The sequence below is a fragment of the Channa argus genome, chromosome 10 (genome assembly GCF_033026475.1).
Source record: "Channa argus isolate prfri chromosome 10, Channa argus male v1.0, whole genome shotgun sequence".
Lineage (NCBI taxonomy): Eukaryota > Metazoa > Chordata > Actinopteri > Anabantiformes > Channidae > Channa > Channa argus.
Window position 1 is genome coordinate 14206721 of NC_090206.1, and position 26747 is coordinate 14233467.

General features: G+C 37.6%; 2 protein-coding genes across 4 annotated transcripts in view; one reads left to right on the forward strand and one right to left on the reverse strand.

The window, feature by feature from the left end:
* Positions 1-10477, reverse strand: part of LOC137133960 (dedicator of cytokinesis protein 2-like) — an 84720-nt gene extending 74243 nt beyond the window's left edge. The window contains exons 1-13 of the mRNA XM_067518193.1: positions 10309-10477; positions 7942-8025; positions 7519-7559; positions 7296-7351; positions 7115-7211; positions 6863-7011; positions 6526-6661; positions 5870-6027; positions 4295-4376; positions 2837-2972; positions 2212-2287; positions 1933-2009; positions 142-392 (exon numbers count right to left, since the gene is read on the reverse strand). Coding sequence (XP_067374294.1) covers positions 142-392; positions 1933-2009; positions 2212-2287; positions 2837-2972; positions 4295-4376; positions 5870-6027; positions 6526-6661; positions 6863-7011; positions 7115-7211; positions 7296-7351; positions 7519-7559; positions 7942-8025; positions 10309-10351 — 1386 coding nt within the window. The 5' untranslated portion in view covers positions 10352-10477. The remainder of the gene's footprint in view (positions 1-141; positions 393-1932; positions 2010-2211; positions 2288-2836; positions 2973-4294; positions 4377-5869; positions 6028-6525; positions 6662-6862; positions 7012-7114; positions 7212-7295; positions 7352-7518; positions 7560-7941; positions 8026-10308) is intronic.
* Positions 10478-15402: 4925 nt separating this feature from the next.
* Positions 15403-26397, forward strand: hrh2a (histamine receptor H2a). Of its 3 annotated transcripts, XR_010915440.1 has the most exons (5): positions 15403-15492; positions 22455-23685; positions 23790-23961; positions 24295-24461; positions 25808-26397. XR_010915440.1 is itself a non-coding variant. In XM_067519444.1 (3 exons), the coding sequence occupies exons 2-3, from the start codon at positions 22680-22682 to the stop codon at positions 23811-23813; spliced, it is 1026 nt and encodes a 341-aa protein (XP_067375545.1). In that variant the 5' UTR covers positions 15403-15492; positions 22455-22679; the 3' UTR covers positions 23814-23954. The 3 variants fall into 3 exon arrangements, 2 of the variants coding, with proteins under 2 accessions (XP_067375545.1, XP_067375544.1); XM_067519444.1 differs by lacking the exons at positions 24295-24461; positions 25808-26397 and having other exon boundaries at positions 23794-23954; XM_067519443.1 differs by lacking the exon at positions 15403-15492 and having other exon boundaries at positions 15505-23685; positions 24295-26397.
* The last annotated feature ends 350 nt before the right edge of the window (positions 26398-26747 follow it).

Sequence of the window (26747 nt, forward strand, 5' to 3'; positions counted from 1 at the left end):
CCTCAATTGATACTGCATATACAATACATACTCACTTTCACATCTGCTCACTCTATCTCAACCTATCTCAACAACAACACAATCTCTGTACACTAATAGATTAATTTCTCTCCATTTTAAATTCACTGACATGCTGCTGACCTGTATGACTTTGCCCTCCTCATCGCAGACCCACATGATGACTTCTACATTCTTCTGTGTAGTCTTGTTGTACTTATCAAAGTCCCCTCCCTGTAGGGTAAGGTAAATGTCATTGCGAACATCTCCTGGCATGATGATCTCTGGGAAGCCCAACTTGCGGGCGACCACAGTACTGCGGTCCACCAGGTGCGGGTACTCTTTCCGGATCTGAACTATGTCCCCGACCAAAGCCTTCATGGTCACCCAAAGACCTGGGAAGAAGTAGGGTTAGAGAATAAGTGTAGGCTTACAATTAATATAGATTTTTCAGCTCCACTTATCAAGATATTTACACAGAGCGTAAATTTTTTATTTTGATTTCTATTAGGTACATTGTAAATAAAGCATTTCTGGGACGTAGAATGATATTAATCAAGATTCTATAGGTTTAGACAGATGAAATACTGTGACATGGAATACATTCACTGGTGGTCAAATCAACCTAATACAGTAATATTATAGTAGTATAGTAAATACTTTTAATTTTGTAGTATGCCAGTGATCAATGAAAAAACATCATATTAATTGTATTCTAGGGTGGTCTGTTAGTTTCTGGTGGTATGTATAGACAGGAAAGAGAAAGAAAATGTATTCAAACAAATAGATGTAAATCCAATCCACTTTGAAAGGCGGGTCCAAAAAGAGTTTTAAAATTGTTTCTGCAGGCAAGTACATTCAAATTAAAGCCAATTGAATGAATGAGAACTTTCAAGGTCTGGTGCTATTAAATGTGAATTTAAAGCATTTTCAAATCTGAAACCCTGAAGCATGTAGTTTGTGAGCTGAACTTAAAGTGAGATCCACTTTAATATTAACACACTGTAATATTTATCTATGGGAAATACAGAATTAAAGTGTTCCAAAAAGGGCACTGGGGATGTAAAAACGTCTGTTGTTATTGCACACTAGACTGTAATCAATAAATAAAATGTGTGTCCTATTTGTGAAAGCCTTGTAGAATGAGAGTGAAAGAAACAAAGACAAAATGAAGGTATTAATATAAGGAGAGAAAAATTTACTGCTAAGAAATGGGTTTTCAGAGAAATTATGTGAGAAAACGAACAAGACAAGAAATGGACAGAAAAGAAAGAAAAGGATGAGCTATTTTAGGTAAATACATAGTTGGTCAAATCTAGACTGTGACACAAACCCACATTTACAAGGCTAACCACTTACCCCAAGGGAAAATTCCGTGTGTGTTAGTGTGTAGTAGCAAAAGCATCTCAAAATGAGAGGAAGGAGAGATTAGGGGTGAGTAATGTTAAGAACAGAAATCTGGTGGCCTCGGGTACTCTGTCCATATCTGCTCATCCAGGTGTTTCTTTAATATCTAGGTTATACTCAGGGCCTTCAGGAGCAGGAGATAAAAGCAGAGAGATATACCAGTGCAGTCCAACGGTGCATACATGGGGTTAGTCTATGTGGAACAAGACAGAGCCACACATAGGTGCTGTCAATGTCAGCCATTAACTTGAGGTAGTGGACAGTGAGACTGGAGACTGGTGAGGGTGAAAGAAAGAGTAAGTAATATAAAAACATCGGCTTAAGGGCGTGTGCAATCCATCAGGATAATGCCCTTCACACTCAACCATAGAGCAGAAAGAAAAAGCAAGGGTATTTGACCACAAATGACTACAGCACCCACAGTCCAGCAGGACTGCAGCAGCACCTTCAGTGCATGCCAAGCCACTAACACTGGCAGAGGGGTCACACTATGAAACGAGCGCAAAGCCTGCAAATGAAGAATGGTACCTTGGCCACCACTGTCTCCGCGTAATGTTGTCACTTTGTTCAGTAAGGTATGAAGAAAGTCATTCTCAGCAACTACCCTGGTACAAACGCACACAAATACACAAAATCAATTTAATCATAAACTTGTGTAAAACATTTACAGATGCAAAATGACAACTATGGTATTCTCAAAATTACAATTAGACTTTTTTTAATCTCAATTTTGCTATTTAATTACAAGTGGGAGTTGGTATTTGTAGAGGAATAAAAGAGGCAGAGACTGAGAAAAATATAACATACGGGACAAAAGGGATGAAGAACTGCTTCTCCTCATCACTTTCAATCTTCCCTTTGATGATATCACTTATGTCCATTACTGACAAAAAGAGAAAACAAATATTTCAGTGATGACAAAAATCAAAGAAAATGCAATATAGTGATTTCTGATGTAGAGTCACATTAATGACAGGCTCTGTGAACATTATGTATACTTCACTATCACACAGTAGTCAAGCAAAACAGGCTTTGTTCCATACCCTGACAGCTGTTTTATGAGGTTACATGAGGCTAAAGGCAATGTTTCTGAGCCAGAGGAAGCAACAATACCCTAATAAACACAGTATATACTAGTGGACAGTTCACATCAATAATTTAATTTTGTTTGTGCTAAAGATGACTGTGGTCAACCCCAGGTCCCACACGTACTGTTAAAGTGGGCAATGATATCTTCTGCAGCCTGACAAATAAATTATTTTTAACAAAAGTTTCAGAAATATGCTTGTTAAGGCAATATAAAGATTGACAAAGAAGAGAAACCTTTATGATAAGGAATTTGGTCTAATAGCTACAATAAATATTTTGCTTTAGAAACAACTTTTAAATTTTATCTATATTTTGACACTGAATAATTTGTTTCTCTAATTACCTGCAACCCCAAATGGCCGTCTCAGGCCTTGAGTAAACTTTTTGTTGTTTGCCTCTTTTAGGTCCATCCTGCCCACTCTTACTATCTGACAAATCAGGTAAATTTTCTCTCTGCTCAGGTCCTTGTTCCCCAAGTCCTGGAAGACAGAAACACAGAAGACAGCAGAGACAAAAAAGCAAGAGAGGTATTGGGGTTAATAAAAGAAAAAGACAAGAGGAACAATGTGTGTGGTAATGGGAGGGCAAAAACAATTTACAGTATTTCTGTTTTGTTTAGACACTGTCCACTCTGAAGTCACATTTTACAGTAAGGTAACACACACTCCTCACTAAAGCTTATTGCATGAAATGACACATTGTGTTTACAAAAAAGCTATTTTTTTCTTCAGACAAGAAAACTTGTAACAACAAAACATCTATCTATCAATATCCCAATATCCCATTGTGATTTTCTTAGAGGTCATAAACCCTGCTGCACTCTGCATGTGCACTTTTTAAGATGCACTGATTAAAAAACAGTAAAAAACACATTTCCTAAGAAAGTTTTCTTGATTCATTCATTTTTGTGTGCAGGTCTTTGTCCCCCCACTTGTCTTTGACATACAGGATCTACAGTACAGTGAGCATCAAGACTAGACCAATTTGGACACTGAATATGAATTTGTACTATTATTTCTTGATTAAAAAACACACTTTTATAAAAATATCATGATATACCACTTTTTCAGTTTTTTTATGAAAACAAATCACTAGCAGGACAGGAATTGCTTCATTAAGCAGAGGCAAGCATAGTGTCAGGTCTTATAAAGACTTATATGAAACATTAGCAGTGCTCAAAGGGCGTTTGTGCACACAGCTAAAGTGAAAGCCCCCGGACAAATGGTCTATTTTTAGACCATTTGTTTTGTTAAGCATAAAGTAAAAGTAAAGTATTTTTACTTTTAATAATTTTAGAGTAGAAATGTCAGTGGCCACCTATACTAGTATCTTTTAGTTTGTTTATTTGGACTTTTACTTAAGTAAAGTTTTTGAGTATTTCATCCACCACTGCTTGCAAATGGCAAAACATACAAAACATACTGTAGATGGCATCCCCTCTAGATGGATCAGTACTGATCACTGAAGAATTTTTTGAAAGGGGTTGACAAAATATACATAAGTGATTTATAATTCAGCAAAAAGTATTCGGTCAGCTGTGTTTTCCTTTTTGTGACACAGTTACAGTATTTCAATAAAGTTTTGGGTCACTGACATGTGTGTTAATAGTTTTAAAAAAACTTTGAAAAAAATGTGCTAAACCAATGGAAACGTGTTAAAACATTAGCAAGTTGTACCATCATATGGTGATGTTTAAGCGAATCCCAATTTGATAAAATGCATAGCATCACAAAAATGCTATGCAGTGCAGTGACAATAGTGCTAAAAAATAGTGTTACAGTTCCCTCCTGTGGCCACTTACTGTAAATACAACTTTTAAGTTGTTAAGCATGTCGATCTCCTTAGGGAATCCTCTGCTGCCCCAACGGACCAAGTAGTTCTCACTGCATAAAGAATGATACAAAGTTAAAAGGCACAAGTCATACCTGTTACATTATTGTCCTATGAATAAATATTACACAATATCTGCATCTCCTCTACATACCTATATTAATTATGTCTTGGGGTATGTATATAAATACACCTACAGAAATATATAAAAAGAAAATACAAAAAAGCTATCTCTGCCCAATTTAAGAATGGGCAAGTGCCTGTTGCAGATAAACTTGCACTGTTTCTCTTTCGCCTTGAGGCTCTTTAGAGGCAATTACACAGTGGCCTGGCTGGCTTACATGAAAAAATGTATAAGGTTTGCTGATGTGATATTAAATTATTTCTGGAAAATTTCAAATTTTAGTTCTTCTCTGACAGGCCTGTGGATCCCCCAATGTCCAGTAGCAGCATAATAATTTACATTCAAGAGCTAAAAATACAGATCTTCTATTTCCATTAGCATTTCCTGACAAACAAGCATGCATCAGACACTGACAGAGGGATGAATAGGAAGATAGACAGCAAGTGAGACACACATAATCATTAAGTGTCTGTGCCTACAGTGGGAGGGGAAAAGTTGAAACCCTACTAAAATATTGATGTCAAAAACACAAAGACACACAGATAAGGTGAGAGAATTTATAATTTCAAAACAAAAAGTCAGTTATTTAACCATTCAAATAAATGTAACATGCATAGATGATACATAACAAAGTCAGACATTAAGACAAATGTCAAGAAAGTAAAATATGGTGAATATAAAGAAAAAGATGACTGATCTAAGTCCATCTTAATGTTCCAAGCAGCAGTCTTTTAGATATACTCAATATGACAGTGAGTGTCAGAGCCCTGTCAGGCACCACACAACACTACAAATCAGTATACAGAATGGTTCTCTATAATTTGTTGTTTCCATATTCTTATTTGTGACATACCATCGTTCTAATTTAGTAGTGCAGAATAATGGAAAAGAGAGGACAAATGAGTAGACAAGAGAAGGAAAGGTAAATAGATACAAGGGGTTGGAGAAGACTGAAGGACTGTGTGTGTGAAAGCTAGGGTGTTTGTGAACACATTTTAGCCAGTTGATGGATAAAGATGAGGTTAAATTCGAAACCAATTGTATTCATTACAGACAATGAATGGCTTCATGAAGGATAGGGTAACGGCTGCACGCACTTAATTTTCCTTTTGCCATCTTTTTATTTTATTTAAAAGATAGTTATTTATTACTTGTTATATAGTCTCATTCATTAACATTTTAAATTCAGACTCACACTTATTACGAAAACCATATCAATATAATTTATATCTTTTAAGACACAACAGTGTTCATAATCACACACTTTGCTTTCTATCTAAATATGGCACTATGTTACTCCCCAAAAAGGATTTCAAATCATTCTTTTCAAGTCTGAAAAGAGCCATTCAAACTTTAGCATAAATATTGTTTTGAATTGTTAAATTCCCCCCCCCCCCAAAAGAAAAAACAAAAAAGTGATACCTGATGATAGTCTGTTTGATGGGATCATAGAGGGACATAAAGAGCTCTGAGTCCTCTCCAATTCGACAGACAAAGTTCCTGACAAAGACATAAAGACTGTGGGTGGGGGATGACTGGATACGTGCAGAGATCCCACTGTGGTCTGTCTGGACGTTGGACTGCAGGAGAGGACATTTTTTAGGAGGTTAACTTGGGACAAGTGTTAAACAGGACAAATTGTTTGCCGGCCAAAAGTGTCTAGTTTTAACTCCTGACAAATCTAGTTGGTTGGTTTGCAAACACTTAATGGCTGGTTACTTTATTCTAACATGTTATAGCCACAGCATCCAGATATTAAAAAGTAAAAAAGGCTTCCGAGTTGAAGAGAAGACAAGCCAATTTCTGAGAAAGTTAGAAAATAACATTTACATAACTGTGATTCCACTGATACTGTACCAGTAGTACTTCAGTATAGCTATTGCATTTTCTGCTATTAAGGGCTGTACAGTTTTGAGTCTAGTATGAAGAGACCATAAACCAAACCAATCTCAAAAGAGGTGCTAAATAAAATCAGTTGGGATTAAGATAATATTAAATGAGATTAACAAATTCTCATGTGATCCTTTCTCTGGCCTAAGAATTTTTCTATGACACTCTGTATCACACTTTTTCTATACCTGCTCTTCTTTAATGCGTTCATTGATCTTGGCTGTGGCATCCTCATGGGCTCGAAACAGACTTATGACACTAGCCCGCTCTGGTTCCAAGATGTTACCATTTTCATCTCGAACCACCTGGTCCAGCTCCAGGATCCTGAGGTAGGAGTTAGTAATGGGGAGGAAGAGCGTTGAGGATTTGGCACATTGGTGGGCAGAATAGATATTTAAGGGGGGAAATTGCTAAACATTATTGGCTACAAAAATGTAAATATGTAAGTGAGATTGTAGGTGTAGCTGAAAATACTCAGTGTAGCTCTGAGCAACAACACGTAATTGTGTTTCTGAGCTGACATACTTGTTACCGTAGTCAATCTTGGAGGTGACTTTCTGCTTGAGCTCCTTGAATTCATCACTGGGCAGAGTGCCAGACAAGAGCTGGGAACGCCATTCCATTAACTCCCACATCAGCCTCTGCACCTGCTTCACACGAACCTCTTTATTCACCTGAAAGGTAGATATACAATATATTGTCCCATTTCATACATAGTCAAAACATACAAAGTCAAAAACACAGAAGTGCTGGTGCTATTTTTCATTTTTTTTTTACCACAAAGAGTTGCTTCCATATGCTTCCCCACTCCCTCAACGTAGTCGTCACCTCCTTTACCAGGGGCATCTCTGCAGACATCACCACCTCCTCATTTCTGTAGTTGAACGCAGACAAACAGTATGAAGTTAAAAGACATAGATTTTGAAAAGATTTTAAGACTTATTTTCAATCTACTGACCCCCGTTTTTCAATGATGACCTCCTTAAGATGGACAAAACTGGCAGGGAACGCTCCCTGAAAACAAAAAGGCATTTAAGAAAAACTATAAAAAAGATCAGAGGTAGCTCACACCAGTTCTATTTACATTAGAAGAGGCGATATACTTTAGCAGTTGAATACAAGTACGTTGTGTATTATTCCCTTTGTTTGTATTGTGTTAAAAAAATTATGTGAGCTCTTACCTGTTGAGACTTGTTTCTAGCCAAGTAGCCCCTGTACCATCCTGGAACACATTGTAAACTAATTGTCACCTCAATAAAATTTTAATAAAAAATTTTGGAGGACTGAAGTGTGGCAACCTAGCATAAACCACAATTGCATTTCTTTTTAACTATATTAAGTAATATTAAGTGAAAATTACATGTGAAATTACAGCCAGGGTGTAAGTTACTGTATCTGTAAAAAAACTGTAAAAGAAAATCATTGTTAATAAAATATGTACTGTCAGAAATACAGTAAAATCTCCAAGTTCCAAAATGCTATTTATGATTAGTTATAAAACAACACACAAAGTATAATTCAGAATGGCTAACTTTATACAACATTATACAGAAGTGATGAATTTAGTATTATGTTAACGTTCCTAATGTTTGGGATCATCTTACCCTCACATGTCTCCTGGATGTGGACTGTATCTCCTATCTCCAGGGAAAGCTGCTTCTCTCCTTTGGCAATAAAATTCCACTTTACTAAGAAGAAAGGAAACAATCACAATCTGATGAGGAATGCATTAAGCGTTTAATGCTACTTAATGCTTTTAACACCTCTGCCAAGCAAGCAAACAAATATTGACCAAAGCTAAGTTTTCTAACGCTAGCTAATAAGATCAGGCCTTGCTATGTTAGCGTTAGCTAGCTAGTGAACAAATGCTGCGGTTCGACCGTAAAATTAGTGATGATTGTAGATAGGGTCAAACTGCCAAGTGCCATGAAAAGCTCCAGAAATCATGGGGTTGACCATAGATATACTGTATGTATATGATAACTATATTATATTATTCATGTGGAGTTGGCATTTAGGGCCTTTATTGCCTTAGAGGCAGGACAGTAACTACAGCAGGCTAGTGGACATGTTTCGGATTTGTCTTTTCTGAGACCAAACTTATTTAAATGAACCAAGGCCAAATGAAAAATTGTCCTGCGGTCTGACGAGTTAAAACTTGAAATTATTTTTTGTAAGTTATGGATGCCATGCTCTCCATGGTAAAAGGGAAAGGTACCACATGACCAGAATCCACGATGGAGTGGGGGTGCATTAAGACACACAGTGTGGTTCACTTGTGCTGTATATTTGTAAAGCACCATTAATGCTGAACAATACATAAAGGTTTTGGAGCAACATATGGTGCTATCCAAATGACATCTTTATCGAGCATAGACTTGCTTATTTTAGTGATACAATAGGTTACATACAGCCCAGACCTGTCAGACATTGAAAACATTTAGTGTATTATAATGCAAAAAAATATGAAAAAGGAGGACCCCAATCTATTGAGTGGCTGGAATCTTATATCACGCATGAATGGGAACTGAGAGATCCAATTTCTTGACACATGCAGCTGGCATTAAATCCCAAATCAGTGTGTATTACATAAAGCTGTCCCATTTTATATTATCTTGCAAATTACGTTTGTACATAAAGCACAAAAGTACAAATACTCCAAATTACAATTTAAAAGTACAAATTAATTTTTATTTATATTGGTGTGGTTCTTGATGTGGTAAAGCAATATGCAAAACATTATGTGGTTCCAGATTCTCAACTGTAGGGATATTCGGTTTTTCTTCATGTTAGTGTAAACTGCGTATTTAGGCACTTGGTGGTCAATGAGAAAATGCAACTTAGTTTTTGCCGCTGGACTAAGAACCAGGGCTCACTGGCAAAGCAAAAAAATGTAGGATTAGCAGCAGCTGCTGTCTACTGACTAGCACTAAAGGGTGCAATCGAAATCAGTTGTTTGGTGAAAGTAAGCCTAGCTGTGAAACTGCTGCAGTACTGCAAAGTGACTTTTTTACAGTCTTGGGTTGAAAGTAATTTTCACATCAGTACTTTTTTAAACACAACTCCTTCTACAGTATTTAGCACAACTACAAACTTCTTCCTCTACTTCCTGTGTTGTAGAGTCACACAGACCAGGAAGATACTCAGTCTAGATACAGCAGATAAACGACACTTCACTAATTAGATTAGTAATTCTTTCTAAGTGGTTTTATAAAATGTATTTGTCAGTCTTTAACAACTCTGTAAGGGGTAGAACTATTTGCTTGAAATAGTATTTTTTTTCTTTTTGAATTTCTTTTAGAATTTGCACTCATTTCATATTAGTAAATCAATGTGTAGTCTGCTACAGGCAAACATACATTTTGCTACATTTTAATATGAATTATGAGACAAAAACAATGTTTTGCTAAATCTGTGCCTTTATTGCATATCTTTTGACAATATATGCTGATTAGCTCGGCTGTATTCCACCCACATATCACATAAAATTGTGACTGTACTGAGAGATTGCATTTCCACAGTCTAAAATTATTTCCTGTTGCCAAAATTAATCTTTCCACTTCTAAAAATGCAATTTTAGGAATAATAGCTTTTTAAGCAAGTGTACTTCTATGTGCTGTATTGAGTGTAATGCATAGTGATTTTCCTACTTATTTGTCTGTCCACTTGGGATTGATGGCAATTTTGTTTATGGTTTTATCCCCCACACAAGCCACTGCAGCTCTTATGAGTTTTGTAGCCTTGAAGTTAAGTAGTGAACATGATTTAAGTTGTCTGTGTGTTATATATCTGATGTGTACATTGTATAGTTCAGTGAGGCCGTTAGCACCTGCTCATATCCTGTCAAGCAGGAAATGATGGCTGTTTAAGTTTCTCATTCTTATTTACAGAAATGACAGTTTACTCTCACGCTTAAACACAGAGACAGTACAGAAACATTTAAGACACACAAGTGGACAATTTTAACTTACCTACACCATACCGCTCTGTTGCGGTCTTCGTCCAAGGAGCCATACTTGCATGTAGTAGATACCCTACTTTCTATTTTGACTCTTGTATTTTTGAGAGTCTTTCTATTTTATCTGACTTTTTAGAGGGTGTCTACAATACTTCTCACTTCTGCATTTCTTTTTGCTTTAAATGAAAGCTATAAGCCCATCCCCCTTTGCCTCTCTTCCTCTTCTGTCTCTCCTCTCTTCCTGCCTTCAGGCGGTTAAGGGGAAGTGAATGAGTACAACAAGGTGGAGTCCTGTGCAGTCCGCAGACCTGTTTTAAGTCTCCATTTTGCTCATATGGACTGAGTGGATCACTTAACCTGCATGGTACAGAAATAAACATCAAGAACAGACACAGGATAAAAAATAATATGCAATAATAACTAATACACGAGCATTTTTCTTTTACACCCAAAACTGGCACTGTACATGCCCTTGTCTTCTAGATGTAATGAAATGTTACAGCAAGTAAAAAAAAAATGTTTAGAAAAATGTGAAAATGTATTTAAAAACAAACAACAACAAACATTTTTTTAATCTGAATATATAAAAAAGCTTACTGTCTTGTGAGAAAAATATTCAACCACCTCTTGGTTTCTTCAAATTTTGTGTGTATTACATATTAAACTGGTCCAAAAATACAACAAAGTCAACCTGAGAAAACACAAATAATTGTATTTACTGTGGAAAAAAGATGATGTAATATCAACTACATCTGTGGACAAAATATCCCCCGTTAGTTACTACAGTAACAAAACCACCACATTGAATTACATCAGTCTGGGAAGAGTTATAATATAATTTTTAAAGGTACTGAAATCTTGAAATTCTATAGATCCACAGTGAATGTTGAAACAACCATGACCCTTACAGACATAGTTGTTCTGCCAAAACACTAGACATGACTATAAAACCCTCTGCGAGAGTATTTTATGAGTCAACCTTTGGACTGTTTGTGAGACAGGGGTCCTTTACATCTGGCATAAAGCGAACAAAGAATTCCACAAAAATGACACCATACTACAGTTGTTGCGTGGTGATGCTTTGCTGCGTCAGGCCCAGGGCAACTTGCCATAACTGAAGGAAACTTGAATTTGCTCTCTACCAGGAGGAAGACATCACAGGTGACAGTGGCTCAGAAGTTACAGTAGCAAGGTCATCAACAAGACACTGAACCCCATGTTGCTGCCTGTGGCTTGAGGCATGACAGCCACTGTCATAAGTGTGTGACTGTGAGTGTGCAAATAGGTGAATGCGAAGCCAAATGTAAAGTGCTAATGATAAGGTAGAAAAGGGTTATATAAGTCAAGCCCATTTAACATTAAATGTCAGGTACATTGGTCTGTGAGTTAAAGCTGCAAAAGGGTTATGCAGCAAGACAAGCATTCCAAACATAACATTAGGTCAAACTCAGAATGGCCCAAATAATTAATGTTTGCAGTTGCCTAGTTCAAACCTGAAGCTACTGACTTTAGGGGAGCATTACTTTTCATATTGGTGATTAAGGTATTAGAAAACTATTTTGTTTCAATATATCCAATTATCATTTAGAACTTACGTTTCGTATATGCTAAAGTTGCCTTTGTTTTATTGAGATCTTAATAAAAGATACACAGAAAAATAGACACATTCAGGGTGGGCAGAATATTTTTTTACTTGCAGTATATCAAATGTTAAAATGTGTATAGACTGCTGTGGGGATGATGTTTTTTGTAGGCCAAACCTGGGAGATAGTCTCTTATTTAGATCACGTGTTTAGATCATGTGTAAGATATTTTTGGAGCAGAAGCAGCTATAGTGTCATCATTGAGTACATATAAACACAGTAGTCACACATAACATTATGACCGCCTGTGCAATTGAAAGCACTAAAATCCTGAGTTCTGTAATGAATTCTACTTTTACAAGGTAATAATTTCTCAATTTTTAGGTTGAAACTGTCAGAAAGGTGATAATTCTACTATGTGTTTATTACTGAAATCAAAGTGGGAAATTGATTCTTACTGGAGTGCATTATAACAAGAGGTGGTTTGGCCACCTAAGATCAATTGTTCAAAGTAATGGGCAAGCAGAGGGTGCAGACAGGGTAGAGTGGATGGAGAAAAGTGTCACGAGTGGTCTGGGCATCTACAAGAATGAATAGGAACATTTACAAGATGGTTGTGAGACCAGCCATGTTGTAAAGTGAGAGAAGGGAGACTTTGATGGCCTGACCATGTGCAGAGGAGGAATGCAGGGTAGGGAAGGGAAAAGAATGCTGAGGAAGGAGGTGCCGGACAGAAGAAAGTAGGCCAAAGTGGAGGTTCATGGATGCTCTGAAAGAGAACATTGGTGTGAAAGAGGATCACCCAGAGGACAGAGTGATATGAAAAAGGAGATTGAAAAAATAGGCTGCATACAGAACAGTACAACATTTTGTTCAGCAAGATAATCTTCAGATGAACACCACTTTTCAGATTCAGCATGTTTAAAATGTCTTTTTTGTTGTATATGACTTGCCTGCAGATTAGTTATTTCCTCAGGAAATAAAGTAATTACCATACAAATCCAACAGAGGGTATTAGAGTTCTAAATGTTTTTTTTGTTTGTTTTAAATCCCTGGTATTACCTTATGTCTTATCTTATCAAAATTTGCCATATTGTTGACCTACAATAATAGCAACTGTTTCACTTCCCATAACAAAAATTATACTACAGTATAATACTAATGGAATTTGAGGTACCATAGCCAACTGCCCTTTATGAGTTTAAATAAATAGTCCGATTCCTTACTTACTGGCATGGGAACAATGTGGTCCAGAGACATCAAAGCCAAGGCGCACCCAACTATGTGACTGACTGATGACATCCTCTACCAGTTAAGAAATATCAGGAGATACTCTGGAAATCGTTTGCTGTACAAACATGAGAGGAGGCAGAACTTTTCAGCACACTATGGATTTAACAATGGCACAAGGGTTCAGAGCTTACAAACAGCAAGAAATAAGTGCATGTAAGGAGGTTAGAATTTGTGTACATTGCATGGGGGAAGGGGATGTTAGAAAAAGACATGCAAAGGAAGGGAGAAAGAAGGAGGGAAATACAGAAAAAAAGCATGATAAAGAAAGATATGTTATCACATGGTTCTCAAAACTGGAACGTTGTTGCTTTGACTCACAAGGAGAAATATGGGTGGAGTTTAACACGGTGTGGAAACAGAGAAGAAAATAAGTGACAAGCAGAACAGATAGATAGAGAGAGATAAAGTGCTACACAGATGAAGGCTTATAAATAAGCAACACGCAAGAGGAAAGCTTGTACAAAAAGAAAAACAGCACAAAAATACAGAAAGATATAAACTAACATATGAATAATTGGAAACAGAGACAGATCAGGAAGATGAAGCAGACAAGGGAAAAGGGAGGCAAAAAGGGACAAAAGGTATAAGAAGAGAACTGATAATGGATTTTGAATGCTAGCCCGAAGCCAAGATGATGAGTTGTCTTTTGAAAAGAAGTGACATCAGGGGCCAAACCACATAAGAAATGCATACAAAAGCTGAGTAAACGGCTGTGCCAGAAATAGAGAGATAGATTTAGAAATCCTACTGACCTATTAGGGTCATTGACATCACTCCACTGCAACTATTGCCAGTTCTCAGACAAATTAATAAAGTGTATAAAGTTTACAAAGCTGAGGCATGTGCATGAGAAAAATTCTTAAAGCCTAGAAACAATGCATGCATGAATACAATTCTTTCTTGTGTCTCTTTATGAGCCAGACTTAAAGCCCCCAAAAAGTACTACAAACTGCAAGGCTAGCTGAAGAGATTTGGGTTTAAGAAGATAAATATATATCTGTGCGGTATGTCTGCTTAGTTAGCCCCTCACTACAGATGGATATAAACTGTAGTAAACATGGTATGTGGTAATAGTCAACATCTATTGGAATTTGGATCTATTGGAATTTTAGATTTTTTTAGATAGAGTTTTATTGTTATTTGAATTGTTGGGGCGGTAGTGGCCCAGTTGGCAGGGTCCAATCATAGGGTCGGAAGATCTTCCCCCTGCTCTTCCCGACCACATGCCAAAGTGTGGGCAAAACACTGAACCACCACAGCCCATCCCCCTCCCCAGCGATGCACTGCCAGTCCCAAGCCTGGTGGGTTAGGGTTAGCGTAAAAAATAAATGTGGCAAAAATCAACTTGCGGACAAATGATCCGCTTTGGCGACCCTGAACTCACAGGATAAGCCGAAAGGACAAACATTATAAGTTGTTATTGTTTTGTTATGATTAAAAGCTGTGATGGTGATAGTACCTGTGATAGAAAATCATGACAAAATAATAATAAATATTTTTTTGCATAATTTTAGAAGTAGCAAATAATAATGTGTAGTAAAAGCTTGTTACCTGTAAAAAAAAAAAGTAAATAAAAACATACATCACCCATACGAGCAGTGAAAGCTGATAATACTGTACAGCTAGCTTTGTTCATTGTCTGTCAAGTTAAGACAGCCTAATTGTTTAAGCAGCAACCTGACAAGCTGCTGTTAATGGTATATTAAAAGCTATTTTAGCTGTCCTTACTAGACATCTTTGTTTCCACTATCGAGGACTGAATGTGTAAAAGTGCATTGAGGGATTTGGAGATTAAAACGGACAAACTTTACAACTGCTGCTTGAAAATTGTCGGAATGCTGAGTACAATGTAAATGAAAACAACATGCAATGATTTGAATTGTTTTTAACCCTTTATTTGTTTAGTAGTACAACGACAAGATATCAAATGTTGCAACGGAGACATCTTTTTTTGAGAAACATGCTGTATTTGCCAGCAATTCCATTAGGGCTGTATGCAACAGGTTGTTTAAACTGTCCAGGTATTGCAGCCCTGTCTCCAAAGGCAACTGTTTGAAAGCAGAGTAAAAGAACTATTAAAATATGTCCAAAAGCAAATTACCATAAAGAGAGAAGACACAAAAATTGTGTAAAAAATAGGGGGAGGGAAGCTATGTGTGTGGCTCTCTCTCTCTCTCTCTCTCTCTCTCTCTCTCTCTCTTTCCCACACACACACACACACAAACATACACTTTGTGAGCGACACTGTGGTTCTCTCGTTGCTCAGGGAGCAGTGCAGAGCAGCAGGGGCAGTAGTCACAGCAAAGAAAAGCGGCACAGAGGTAAGTTAATAAATCACTATTTAGTGCTTCCTAATGTTCATTTATTGTCATTAATTTAAACGTGTTTTTTGTGAAATCCAGCTCTGTGTTTGTGGTGTGACAGCATGATTAAGTTTGACTCAGTATTTGTTTCAGCCTGCACTAATTTACTGATCCACACATCTACAGCGTATGATTAAAGTATGATGATTAAAGAAAGAAAAGAACATTAATTTAAAACATTCATTGATAATTTATTTATTACCACCAACATTCTTTGATTACTTGTCAGTTTATGATAAAGAGGGAGACGACCTCAGTCTCAAGGAAGCTTACAGCTTCAAATGTTCTTGCTCTGAACATTTGCTAGCTTCGCAGCAGGGAAAGGATTTAGTTTTCAACTATGCAACTTAAATTCAGATTCATGTTAAAACTGAGGCTGGTGCAAGTACTGTATGTAAACCATGCACAATGACAAAAATACAAAGAGGTCATTTAATCAGTTCCAAAAATAAGGAAGTGGGATTTTTCCATGTGAAGCTACAGTGATTCATCTTTTCCCATTACTTTATTTGTTTCATACTTAGCACTTCTACTTTTTAACTTCACCTTTTTACCAATTTTTTTTGGTAACATTGAACACGTGCACATATACTGTAAGATTAAAATAGATTAATAAAAAAGCAGACAAAGAATGACTGAACTTGCCTAGCCCCAAAAGGACTTAACTTTTTTTCTCATTTCCTTATTCTAAAGCACAATGGGTATGATATTAATTGTTCATTATAATAAGAATAGCCATGTTGTTAGAAGGCTTTAGCTAGTGCTCTGTCACAGTATAATGAGACAATCCCTCACTCTGTGGGAAAAGGAGAAAGAAGATCAGGTCCACAATAAAAAAAACAATCACAGTCCTGCAATAGACATTAAATTATCTTTATTTAAAGCAGTCTATCACAACATCACATTTTCTTTTTACATGTATTCTTACATTCACAAAATGGCTATTGTCATGTGATGCTTTTATGACTTGCACCTCTTCGATGACTTAACCTTGTTAGTATTGTGACATAATTTCTTTGAGCTTTTGTGTTCTTGTAGCTTTTATTGCTTTTAGGGTTCTTTAAGTCATACCATTTATTTTATATGTGCATAAATTGTGGCAATGCAACATTCTTTTTTTTCTAAACAAGAAAAACGCCTGATGACAGTAACAAGGGGAAAATGATTGTATGTGGAGAAGTGCTCTCTGATGCCAGATATTTATAAGAGAAAGCATAAACTCTTTCAAGAACTAATAATGTGATGGACAGAAGCACACAGAACAGCTAAGTGGACTATTATTACATGACAGTGTTACACACTGTGACCTATGTGACTTCGACTAGCAGGCTGACTATGCAGTGTCTGTGTTAGCTGAATCTGCCACCACAATAGTGAAAGGATGTGGTTAACTGTAATGACTGTTTCATGACCTGATAGGAAGTGTAACTGTGAGTTACCATATGACCAGAAATATGCTGATTCTGGACCTGCACAGGTGTGTGTTTTCTATAAAATATATCAATGTGTCTGTTTATATCCTAACCTGGACATTTTTTACAGAAGATGCTATATTGACATAATAGAGGTGAGCTAAGGTCAAGACCAACACTTTGAAAGTAATCAATTATCACCATGTGACTGACATTTATGTATATCTGGTTATGTGTGTGAGCGTGTACGTGTGTCTGTGAGTGCTTGTGCACTATTGCATTGCATGCTGTGAATGTCTATGCATATTTTATGTGTCTGATGCCCCTGTCTGTGTACCTGAGTGCAGCTGTGTCTGTCATCTGTCGCTCAAGTGTGTTTCATTTTCACGCTTCACCAAGTGTCCAGAGCTTCTCTTCACTGGTCGGGACACACAGCTGTTACCAAGCAACCCCCCATTTCAGATCACTTCTCTATGGGTCTCTCTGTCAAAGACCAACACAAACAGGAAGACAGAGGCAGAGACACAATTACGCCTTACTGTACTTGTGAGGACACTCATTGACATAATGCATTCTACTGTACAGCATCTATAGCATCTAACCCTGACCCTAATCATCATAACAAAATGCCTGTCTCTTAACCCTAACATCAAAGCCAAGTCTTAACCATTAAAAACCCTTTTAATTAGTGAGGACCAGATGAAATCTCCTGACAATGATGGCTTCGAAACAAAGACATGTACACACGCACACAGGCTCACCTCTCAACATTCATAAAAATTCAGCTATAGATTGGTTGAGGAAGGGAGTGAGCCAAGTATTTAGTGTACAATTGAATTAGATCAGGATGAATGAGGCATACGAAAGTCTGATTGCATTATGTAGCTCTGATGGACGCTGTGTGCACGGTCACAAGTTGCTTTGAAAATCTGTAAGCCTTTTCAGTATTCCAATCCTTACTAATTAAAGGTTTGGTGTCTGTTAGATAAGTTTAGAAAAAAATAAAAGTTCATACAGCTGTTGTAAAAAAGCTTCAGGAAATTGCACAATTTCATCTCCACTTTTTTAAAACCCAAACAATTAAACAAATTGAAAGTCAGAGTCACCGCATGTACTTTTACTGTGCAGTACTGTTGACACACACACCCTGTAAGTCTCCACAGATTTCAGCAGGATGGTAAAGACGAGGTAAGTTTCAGTATTTGGCTTGGTGCGTCATCTTAGGACATGGCTGTACCTATTGCCAATCATTAAGTAGCAGATACACCAACTATTATTGAGTTTTAATTGACGTAATGAATGAATGAGTGAGTGAGTTAATCAATGGGCTATTTCCTGATTGCATGACTAGTCTGCAGCAACTGGCTAAATATGTTAATTTCACACCCTGCTGATAATTCAGAGCTCATTCTAATATTGCCGTGATGTATGAGTGTACAATTATCCCATTTCCTGATTCTATGTAAACATATTCAATTTTTGCATTTGTAACAAAACACATGATTGCGTCGCTTACTTGTTGGGCTGAAGCAGATATTCCTTATCCGTTTATTTCTAAAAAGACCCATCTGGCTAGTGAAAAAATGCAGTGCTATGAGCACTTGCTGCGTGGAGAATCTCCCTATTCAGACAGCCATTCCCAGTTGGGAAGTAAATAAAATCATTACTCATCTCCGCGCCCAGACCACATGTGGTAAAGAGCCACTGTTCTAAGTTCTTTTAAGCTCGCCTTTCATCTCAGTACCCAAATTGGTCTCTTTTCACTAGACCACTTACAGAGTAAAGGAAGGTCTAGATGGGGCAGAATTAAGTCTGATTTTCATGTGTTGAACGAGAACAGACAAGGAAAGGCAGCAGTCTAGGAGCTTCTAAAATATAATCACTTAGTATTTCATCAACTGTTGGGTGTCACATCATTCACACAAACGTACACTATCCCTAAAATATTCCCAGCATGGACACTTCAAGCATTTTCCTGCAAAATCACAAACATATACAACTCTTTGCCATCCCTTGGAAACATGAAACAGCATTCTCCTGCAGAGACACCCTGAGTAGAGCAGCCTTTACATCCTGTGAAAACACTCAACAGTTATTACAATCCATTACTGTCCTCAAAATCCATTATCAAGACATGTTTTATGGGTTGTGTAGATATGTTCATGTGGGTCTGCCCATGCGTGTGTCTGTGATTATATATACAGATATAGTAACACTCACCACTGTTTTCCATTAGGGCTAATGAGAAGTTTGTAAAAGAAAACAGATGGCGAGTAATAAAATAGCACACTGTCTAAATGAGCTATGCTTTATTTATTGCAGGAGTATTTCTCATCAATATTAAGATAAATGAATGTGAATTTCAATGTCACAGTATAGACTTGGCATTTATACCAAAAATGTTTGCAAGTTAGACAAGTTGGACTGTATATTAATGGTGTTGTCAATATAAAAATGTTTATGCAAAAATAAACACAGGAAACAATTATGGTTCTGCGCTCACACAAATGTACATGGGAAAAAGGAAACGAAGCATAAAAATAAGCAGATAAGTTTTGTGTGTGACCACTTAGCTTCATATGCATACATGGCATGATGGAGACAAGATTGTGCTGCTAGTAGTTACAAAATTTGTCCGTATGTGGACATTTCCTCATAGTCTTAGACCTAAGTCAGCCTCATTCCAACTTGTGTGAGCAAGTACGTGTGTGTGTATTTCTGTGTGTGTGTGTGAGAGAGAAACCAAGAAAGTGACTGACAGTGAGAGAGACAGACTTTGATAATGAAAATATATTAAATGTGTGGTCTCCGAGTCAGTCTGTGCTTTTGTCAGAAATAAAGACTGAGATGTAATGTCCATTTGAGAGCTGCATTTCATACGTTAGTGACCGTGTTATCAGTGTTTGCACTGGATGTAGTTCAAAGCAGTGAGTCAGTGACAGAAATGTGTCCACAGAACAAAGAAGTGAAGATTAGAAGAATTCAGAGATTAGATATGAGGTTCTGGTTTTTGTACGCTCACATTTAATTAACACTTTCTTGCTTTTTTCCCCCTATTTTGTATAAGAATCTTTCTTCTCGTCTTCATTCTTCTTGACATGTCTCTCTCTCTTTTTGGAGGTGATAAGTGAGTGGCTCTGCTCCAAGTCTGGCAAACGTCCCGACATCCATTACAGTGCTAGAAAATAGACGAGCAAACATTACCCACCACCCATTGACGCAAACATGTACTCCACACACTCATACTCTCTCACACACTTTCACTTATCTAGCAGTTACCCTCATTCCACCAAGCACACATTATAAGCTCATGTCCACATGCCATTATTGAATGAGTTTACAGAGGACAACTCCCTCTCCAAGGTCTATTCAAAAAATGGTGGTCTTCTCTGATTGGTTAGAAGGGCTAGCCTCACTCAGCCACCTTTAGAAGGCAGTATTTCTGCACTACTGCCAGGCTGTTCAATGAGAAGCCACTGACAGCACCTCTCCACATTCAGATGGAGCATCTTTCTGCAATAAATAATAATAATAACAATAATAATTTTCATTATAATAATAATGAAAATAATAATTACAGTAGCAAAACCAAACATTTTGATTTGTGACTCCTGATTTCCATTTGACACATAATCTTAGAACAATAATTTTCTAAGAAGTTATTACACTAAGGCTTTCATTTTAACTATTGTAAAAAAAAAAACTCAAGGTGATGTCAGCAGCAACAGATTGCTCACAGTCGCGTACGCATCTTGTCCTTTGCTAAACAAATACTGTGCCCACAACAAAAAGGCTATCTGTCATGCTTTATTGCTTTATCGTAGATAGATTGGAAATCCTATTACCTGACTGTCAAAAGTGGCAGCTGTACTTTTCTTTGATTTATTGAGAAAATGGCTGCCATGAAATTAACAGCTTACAAATACCTATACTTAGTAGCATGAGCTTAAAACACCCTGTAAAGTCTATTCGCTTTTTAAATAGCCACAAAGGCGCTGGTGACGTAATAACTGTTTAAACAAAAGATCAAAGGCAGTAGAGTTGAATTTATACTGAATACAGTTTCATTTATTTTACAATTTGCCAAAAAAGATTCAGAAAATAAGGAGGAATCTCTCTGCACAAGGGACAAGGCCTCAGGTCAAAACTGAATGTGCGTGAGGGATCTTTGGGCCCTCAAGTGGCGCTGCATTAAAAACAGGCAGGATTCTACTGGACATCACAGCATGGGCTCAGGAACACTTCCAGAAATCCTCGTCTTTATGTATAGATCGCTGTGTAATGCAAAAATTTAAAGCTGTATTATGCAAAGAAGAAGCCATATGTGAAAACAGTCCAGAAACACTCCCGTGTTTTCTGGGCCAAAAATGGTCTGAGGCAAAATGGAAAAGTGTTCTGTGGTCAGATGAATCAAAATTTGAAATTCTTTATGAAAACCTTGGACTAAAGAGGAGAGGGACCTTCCAGCTTGTTATCAGCGGCCATTAGAAAAGCCTACCTCTCTGATGGTATGGGGATGCATTAGTTCCTGTGGCGTGGGCAGCTTACACATCTGGAAAGGCTCCACCAATGCTGAACAATGAATGAAGGTTTCAGAGCAACATATGCTCCCATCCAGACAACGTCTCTTTCAGAGAAGGCCGTGCATATTTCAGCAAGACAATGCTAAACCACTTACTGCATCCATCACAACAGCGTCACTTCGCAGGAGAAGATTCCGGATGCTGAACTGGCTGTCTGCAGTCCAGACCTTTCACCATTAGAAAACATTTGGCACATCATAAAACAAAAAATCCGGCAACAAAGGCCCAGGACTGTTGAGCAGCTAGAATCCTGCATCAGACAAGCATGGAACAACATTTCTCTGCTAAATGTCAGCAACTGATCCTTCACTTCCAAGACGTTTACAGACAGTTGTTAAAATAAGAGGGGATCTGACACAATGGTAAACATCACCCTGTTCCAACTTTTTAAAAATGTGTTGCTGCCATCAAATTCCAAATTAGCTATTTTTTCCATGAAATGGTAAAATCTTTCAGTTTCAACATCTGATATGTTTTTTATGTTATATTGTGAATAAAATATCTTTTGATGAGATTTGCAAATCATAGCATTCTGTTTTTATTTACGTTTTACACATCCTCCTTACCTTTTTGGAATTGGGGCCACACTCAAAAGTTAGTTTACCATTAAACTGTGAATAATTCTGTCTGTTTTCACTAATCTATCATTTTATTACAGCTTTTACACACCTTATACCAAGTTAAGGTAATTTAATTCTGAATAATCTGTGACTAATCTTATACAGTCATGTTTTAGCGCATTAGTGTATTCATTTAGTATATTCATTTATTTAATTTACTTATTGAAAAAGAAGTACAGAGGCCAAGTATATACTCCAACACACATTATCTGTGTAGACATGTTTAATGCATAGCTGTCAAACACCTCAAACTATAGGAAAGTCTTTGTAATTGACTAACTGTGTTTCTCATCCCTGACCACTAGGTGTCACTACGGCCATAGAGGATGGTCCTGAAGTATTGTGATGCCACAGTCCACTATGAATCAACTATGCAGAAAGAAAGCAGTTTAACAGCCATCACAGACATTGCAACAGGCAAACATAGCACTAATTTGCAGTTTTTACTGGCAGCATTTGTCAAGAGACAAATCTGATGTCATGTCAAGTCATGATGTCATCTGACTGTCCCCAGTGAAGCTTCAGAAATAATGTTGTCAAAAGTGATGCTGGGTCTCATCCTGTCTCTCCTCATCCTTCTGACTGTTGGTGGTAATGTGCTGGTGTGCCTGGCTGTTTGCGCCTCTCGACGCCTCCGCTGTCTGACTAACTGCTTCATTGTGTCACTGGCTGTAACAGATTTACTCCTTGGCCTCTTAGTCCTCCCATTCTCTGCCCTCCTCCAGCTCAACAACGACTGGCCGCTCGGCCCAGCCTTCTGTAACTTCTACATCTCCATGGATGTCATGTTGTGCACTGCATCTATCCTCACCCTGCTGGCCATCAGTGTGGACCGCTATCTGGCAGTGACCATGCCTCTGAGATATGCCTCACTGGTGTTGCCATGGAGAGTTGCTGTAGCCATGGCCAGTGTTTGGATAGTGTCTGTGGCTGTGTCTTTCTTGCCCATCCAAATGGGTTGGAACACTGTTAATGGGACAGTGCAGAACCACGGGCCTTGGGCTCCAGAGAGGAAATGTCGTTTTGAGCTTAACAGACCGTATGTACTAACTGACTCACTTCTCACTTTCTACCTGCCTCTGGTAGCTATGTGCTGGACCTACCTCCAAATACTGCGCATTGCACGAGCACAGGCGAAGCGCATTGTCAGTGCCCGACCCAATTGTATGACAAGCTACAACTGCAGGAATAACCCTTCCACCAGTACCACTGTGGTTTCCACTGTTACAGCAGTGGCTCTGCGGGAGCACAAAGCCACAGTAACACTAGCAGCAGTAATAGGGGCTTTTGTTGTGTGCTGGCTGCCTTATTTTATCCTGTTTACAGTGTTGGGACTAAAAGAGCATCCAGACCCTAGCACGGTACCAGAATATCCTATTGTCTTGTGGCTTGGTTACACTAATTCAGCCCTCAACCCTATCCTATATGGGGCCCTCAACAGGGACTTCAGGTCAGCCTACACTCATCTACTGAGATGTCGATGCCCATCTTACAGTGGGTGGAGGAGCCGGCAGCCGTGTCCCACTATACCCCCAGGTAAATCAGCACAATTCAACTCTGCAGTAGCAAACTCAGTTTCAAATATGCATGGACCTCAGTTTCCCTTGTTCTAATTTCTCCTCTATTTCCCTATTGCTCAGCCAGAGAGCAGCTCACAGAAGTGACACTGCTGTGCGGCCACACCCCTGCCACATGCAGAGCAGGCTTAACAGATCAACACTTGATGCTTGAAGAAATGAACTGCAGGAGAACTACAGCAACTATCCAGTTTGCAAATGGCACTCCTGCCACAGATGTCAATGGCAATGAAAGGTAAACACTTTGTGGGTAGGATCTTCACCTGCCAGTCTATCGCCAATGGAGCTCTTTCACGCAGAGCCATTTCAATAAATCTGCTCAAAAAGCAAGTGATACATCTAAATGAGGGTGAATATTCTGAAACATTCAACTATAATAAATGACATACAACAAAAACTAACTTGTTTTAGAAGGAAAAGACCTTGTCATCAGTGCATTATGTTGCCTGTAGAGTATGTGACACATACATGTACCGAACAGACTTTGGGTACTTTGGGTCTCTGTCTAAAAACACAATATCTGATTAGTCATAAAACTCAAATATTACTCTCATTTGTATGGGCTCAGGTCATCCTGAAGCTGTGCTGGTGAGGTGGATGCTGTTTTCACTTTTCTGTCTTTGCAACCAAGAAACTAAATTTCTCCTGAGGAGAATAAACAGACCAAAAAAGATGGACCAACATATATATCCCCCTCTATCTGGAAGTTTGCTGTGCCACAAATGAAGCATCCATGTAAGTACATATGTTATGCAAACTGACATCACTATGGTTTCTATCCTGTGTTTGCCCCACAACAAATGTGTGACACATGTCAACCACTTTACATCAGGCTTATGCCTATTACCTTTTTCTTTTTACACTACATGAACAGTATCAGCTAATTAATTTACTATTTGTATGTCCATGTCTTTAAGGTGTGTATCAGAGAAGGCAAAACAAGATAGTATTTTAATTACTGATTTATTGTAAAGGCTCTGCAGCATTAAAGCATGTGGTACAGAAAAATCTATCCTGTGCTATTACAAATTTTCAGTGGCAGTACGTCCCATACAAAGCTTTCGTAGAATGTTGATCTATATAGTGTCTGTGTCCGTATGTGACAATAGTGTTGCCAGATTTGCTGTGTACAAAATATTGCATTCAGTTTTTAAAAATCATCAGCATCAGATTAAAAGTGAAGCATCAAACACTTGCCAAAATCCATCTTTTCATCCAGCACATTGTTTCTTCTCTTTTTTAAACATATCTGTTTCAGACAAACTCAGATGCCCTACAGGCCTAGTTGGTATTATATACCTTTGTGGTTCAATAAATAGGACTATGATTTGAAACTTGTATTATGCATATGCTTGGCTTAGATTTTGTTTGAAGATTTAAAAAAACTGTTTGGTATGAGATATACACAAATAAAGAGAAATCACGAGAGTAAAATATGTTTCAAAGCACTGTATGAGATAATTATCATAATGAATGTATTTTAGAGACAAACAAATAATGGCTATACTGTAGCAATGTTTGAAAATGAGAAATGTTCAGCACTCAGAAACATAACATCGTGTTTCATAAATACCATCTTGAATTGGTAAAATTATTTGTCTGAAGCAGAGGGATGATCATTTATGAAATGTCAAGCAGGCCCAATTGTAACTTAGAGAATTTCTTGTTAATCATTCTTTATTGTGACTCTCTCAGCACCTCCTGAATTACTTTTGTACTTGTCCTTATTGACTAACAAATTAATAAATGTTTTAATATTTTTAAACAGTTAAAATTATAAAATGTAGATTTAAAGTAACCTGTGTTGTTAAAATAGTATTAGTGAAACAGCTTTGGGTGGCTGCAACATATTCAGCCATCAACAAGCATCTAACACCAATCCTACCTCGTAAAAATGTTTAAATGCAGCCCTGGATTTCTTGTGATTGTTGATACAGTAAAGTGTCTCATCTCTTTACCAAGCTTATAAGCTAATTCACTCGCAACAGTTGTTGATTCTTTCCTGCCTTCATATTATTCACCCAAAATGAACAGCAAAGCCAGCTTTTGATCATATTCTTTTGTGTGTCTTTGTGTGTTAGCAATCACAATTATTTCTACACCTCATCAGCAAGAACCAACTGTACGCACAAATCTGGCCTCAATCTGCCCATCACTGAACAAATGGAGACATTTTCACATGGATGATGATAAAAATTGTTTAACACAATTACACATTCAGCCTTCACACAGGGCGCATGTGGCCCTGAAATGCTCTGGTACTAACTGAATGGAATCTCTAAAAGACTCAATGACACCAGGTAAAAGTTATCATTCTCAATGAGGATCTCACAAAGGATCACCACTTTAGCAATGGAACGGACTACTCATATGAAATGGATGTTTTGCAAAATCAGAAGGGGAGAGTTCATTAATGGACTTCTAAAAAATGTGTCACTTCATGCAGAATGTGTTGAAATGTGTGACACTGAAATGTGAAATATATTATGTGTCATGGAAGAATATTTTTATCATTGCTTATTCAGCAGCATTAAAATGGCAAATGTATGTATTGTATCATACCATAAAAACAACTGAGGACAAAAAAGAATGTCATGAATTGTTCCTCTAGAGTAAAAAATTACACAACAACCTTACAGTATCAATAAAGAGCATCCAAAATTTACGCATATAAATTGCATAATGTATATAACCATTTTTCTAAGCAGAACAGTTGTGCTGTTCTTATGTGTGGAAAGGGATCATCATGTGGGATGATACACAAAAACTGTATGACTTGTATGGAAGACAAGTACATTGAAAACAATTCATCACAGCTGTCAGTAAACATGGCCTCAAACCACTGCCACATTAACACTTAACCTTCTCCATACTTGCAGCTATTTCCTTTGAGGAATGACACAGTGGTGTGTATAATATGATGGAGAAGGTCTTACAACCTATTCAACCTCATCAAAACACGTATGTCGTGTTTATAACAACAATGGTAACTTCTTCAATTAGGTAGATCAGTAGAGAGTT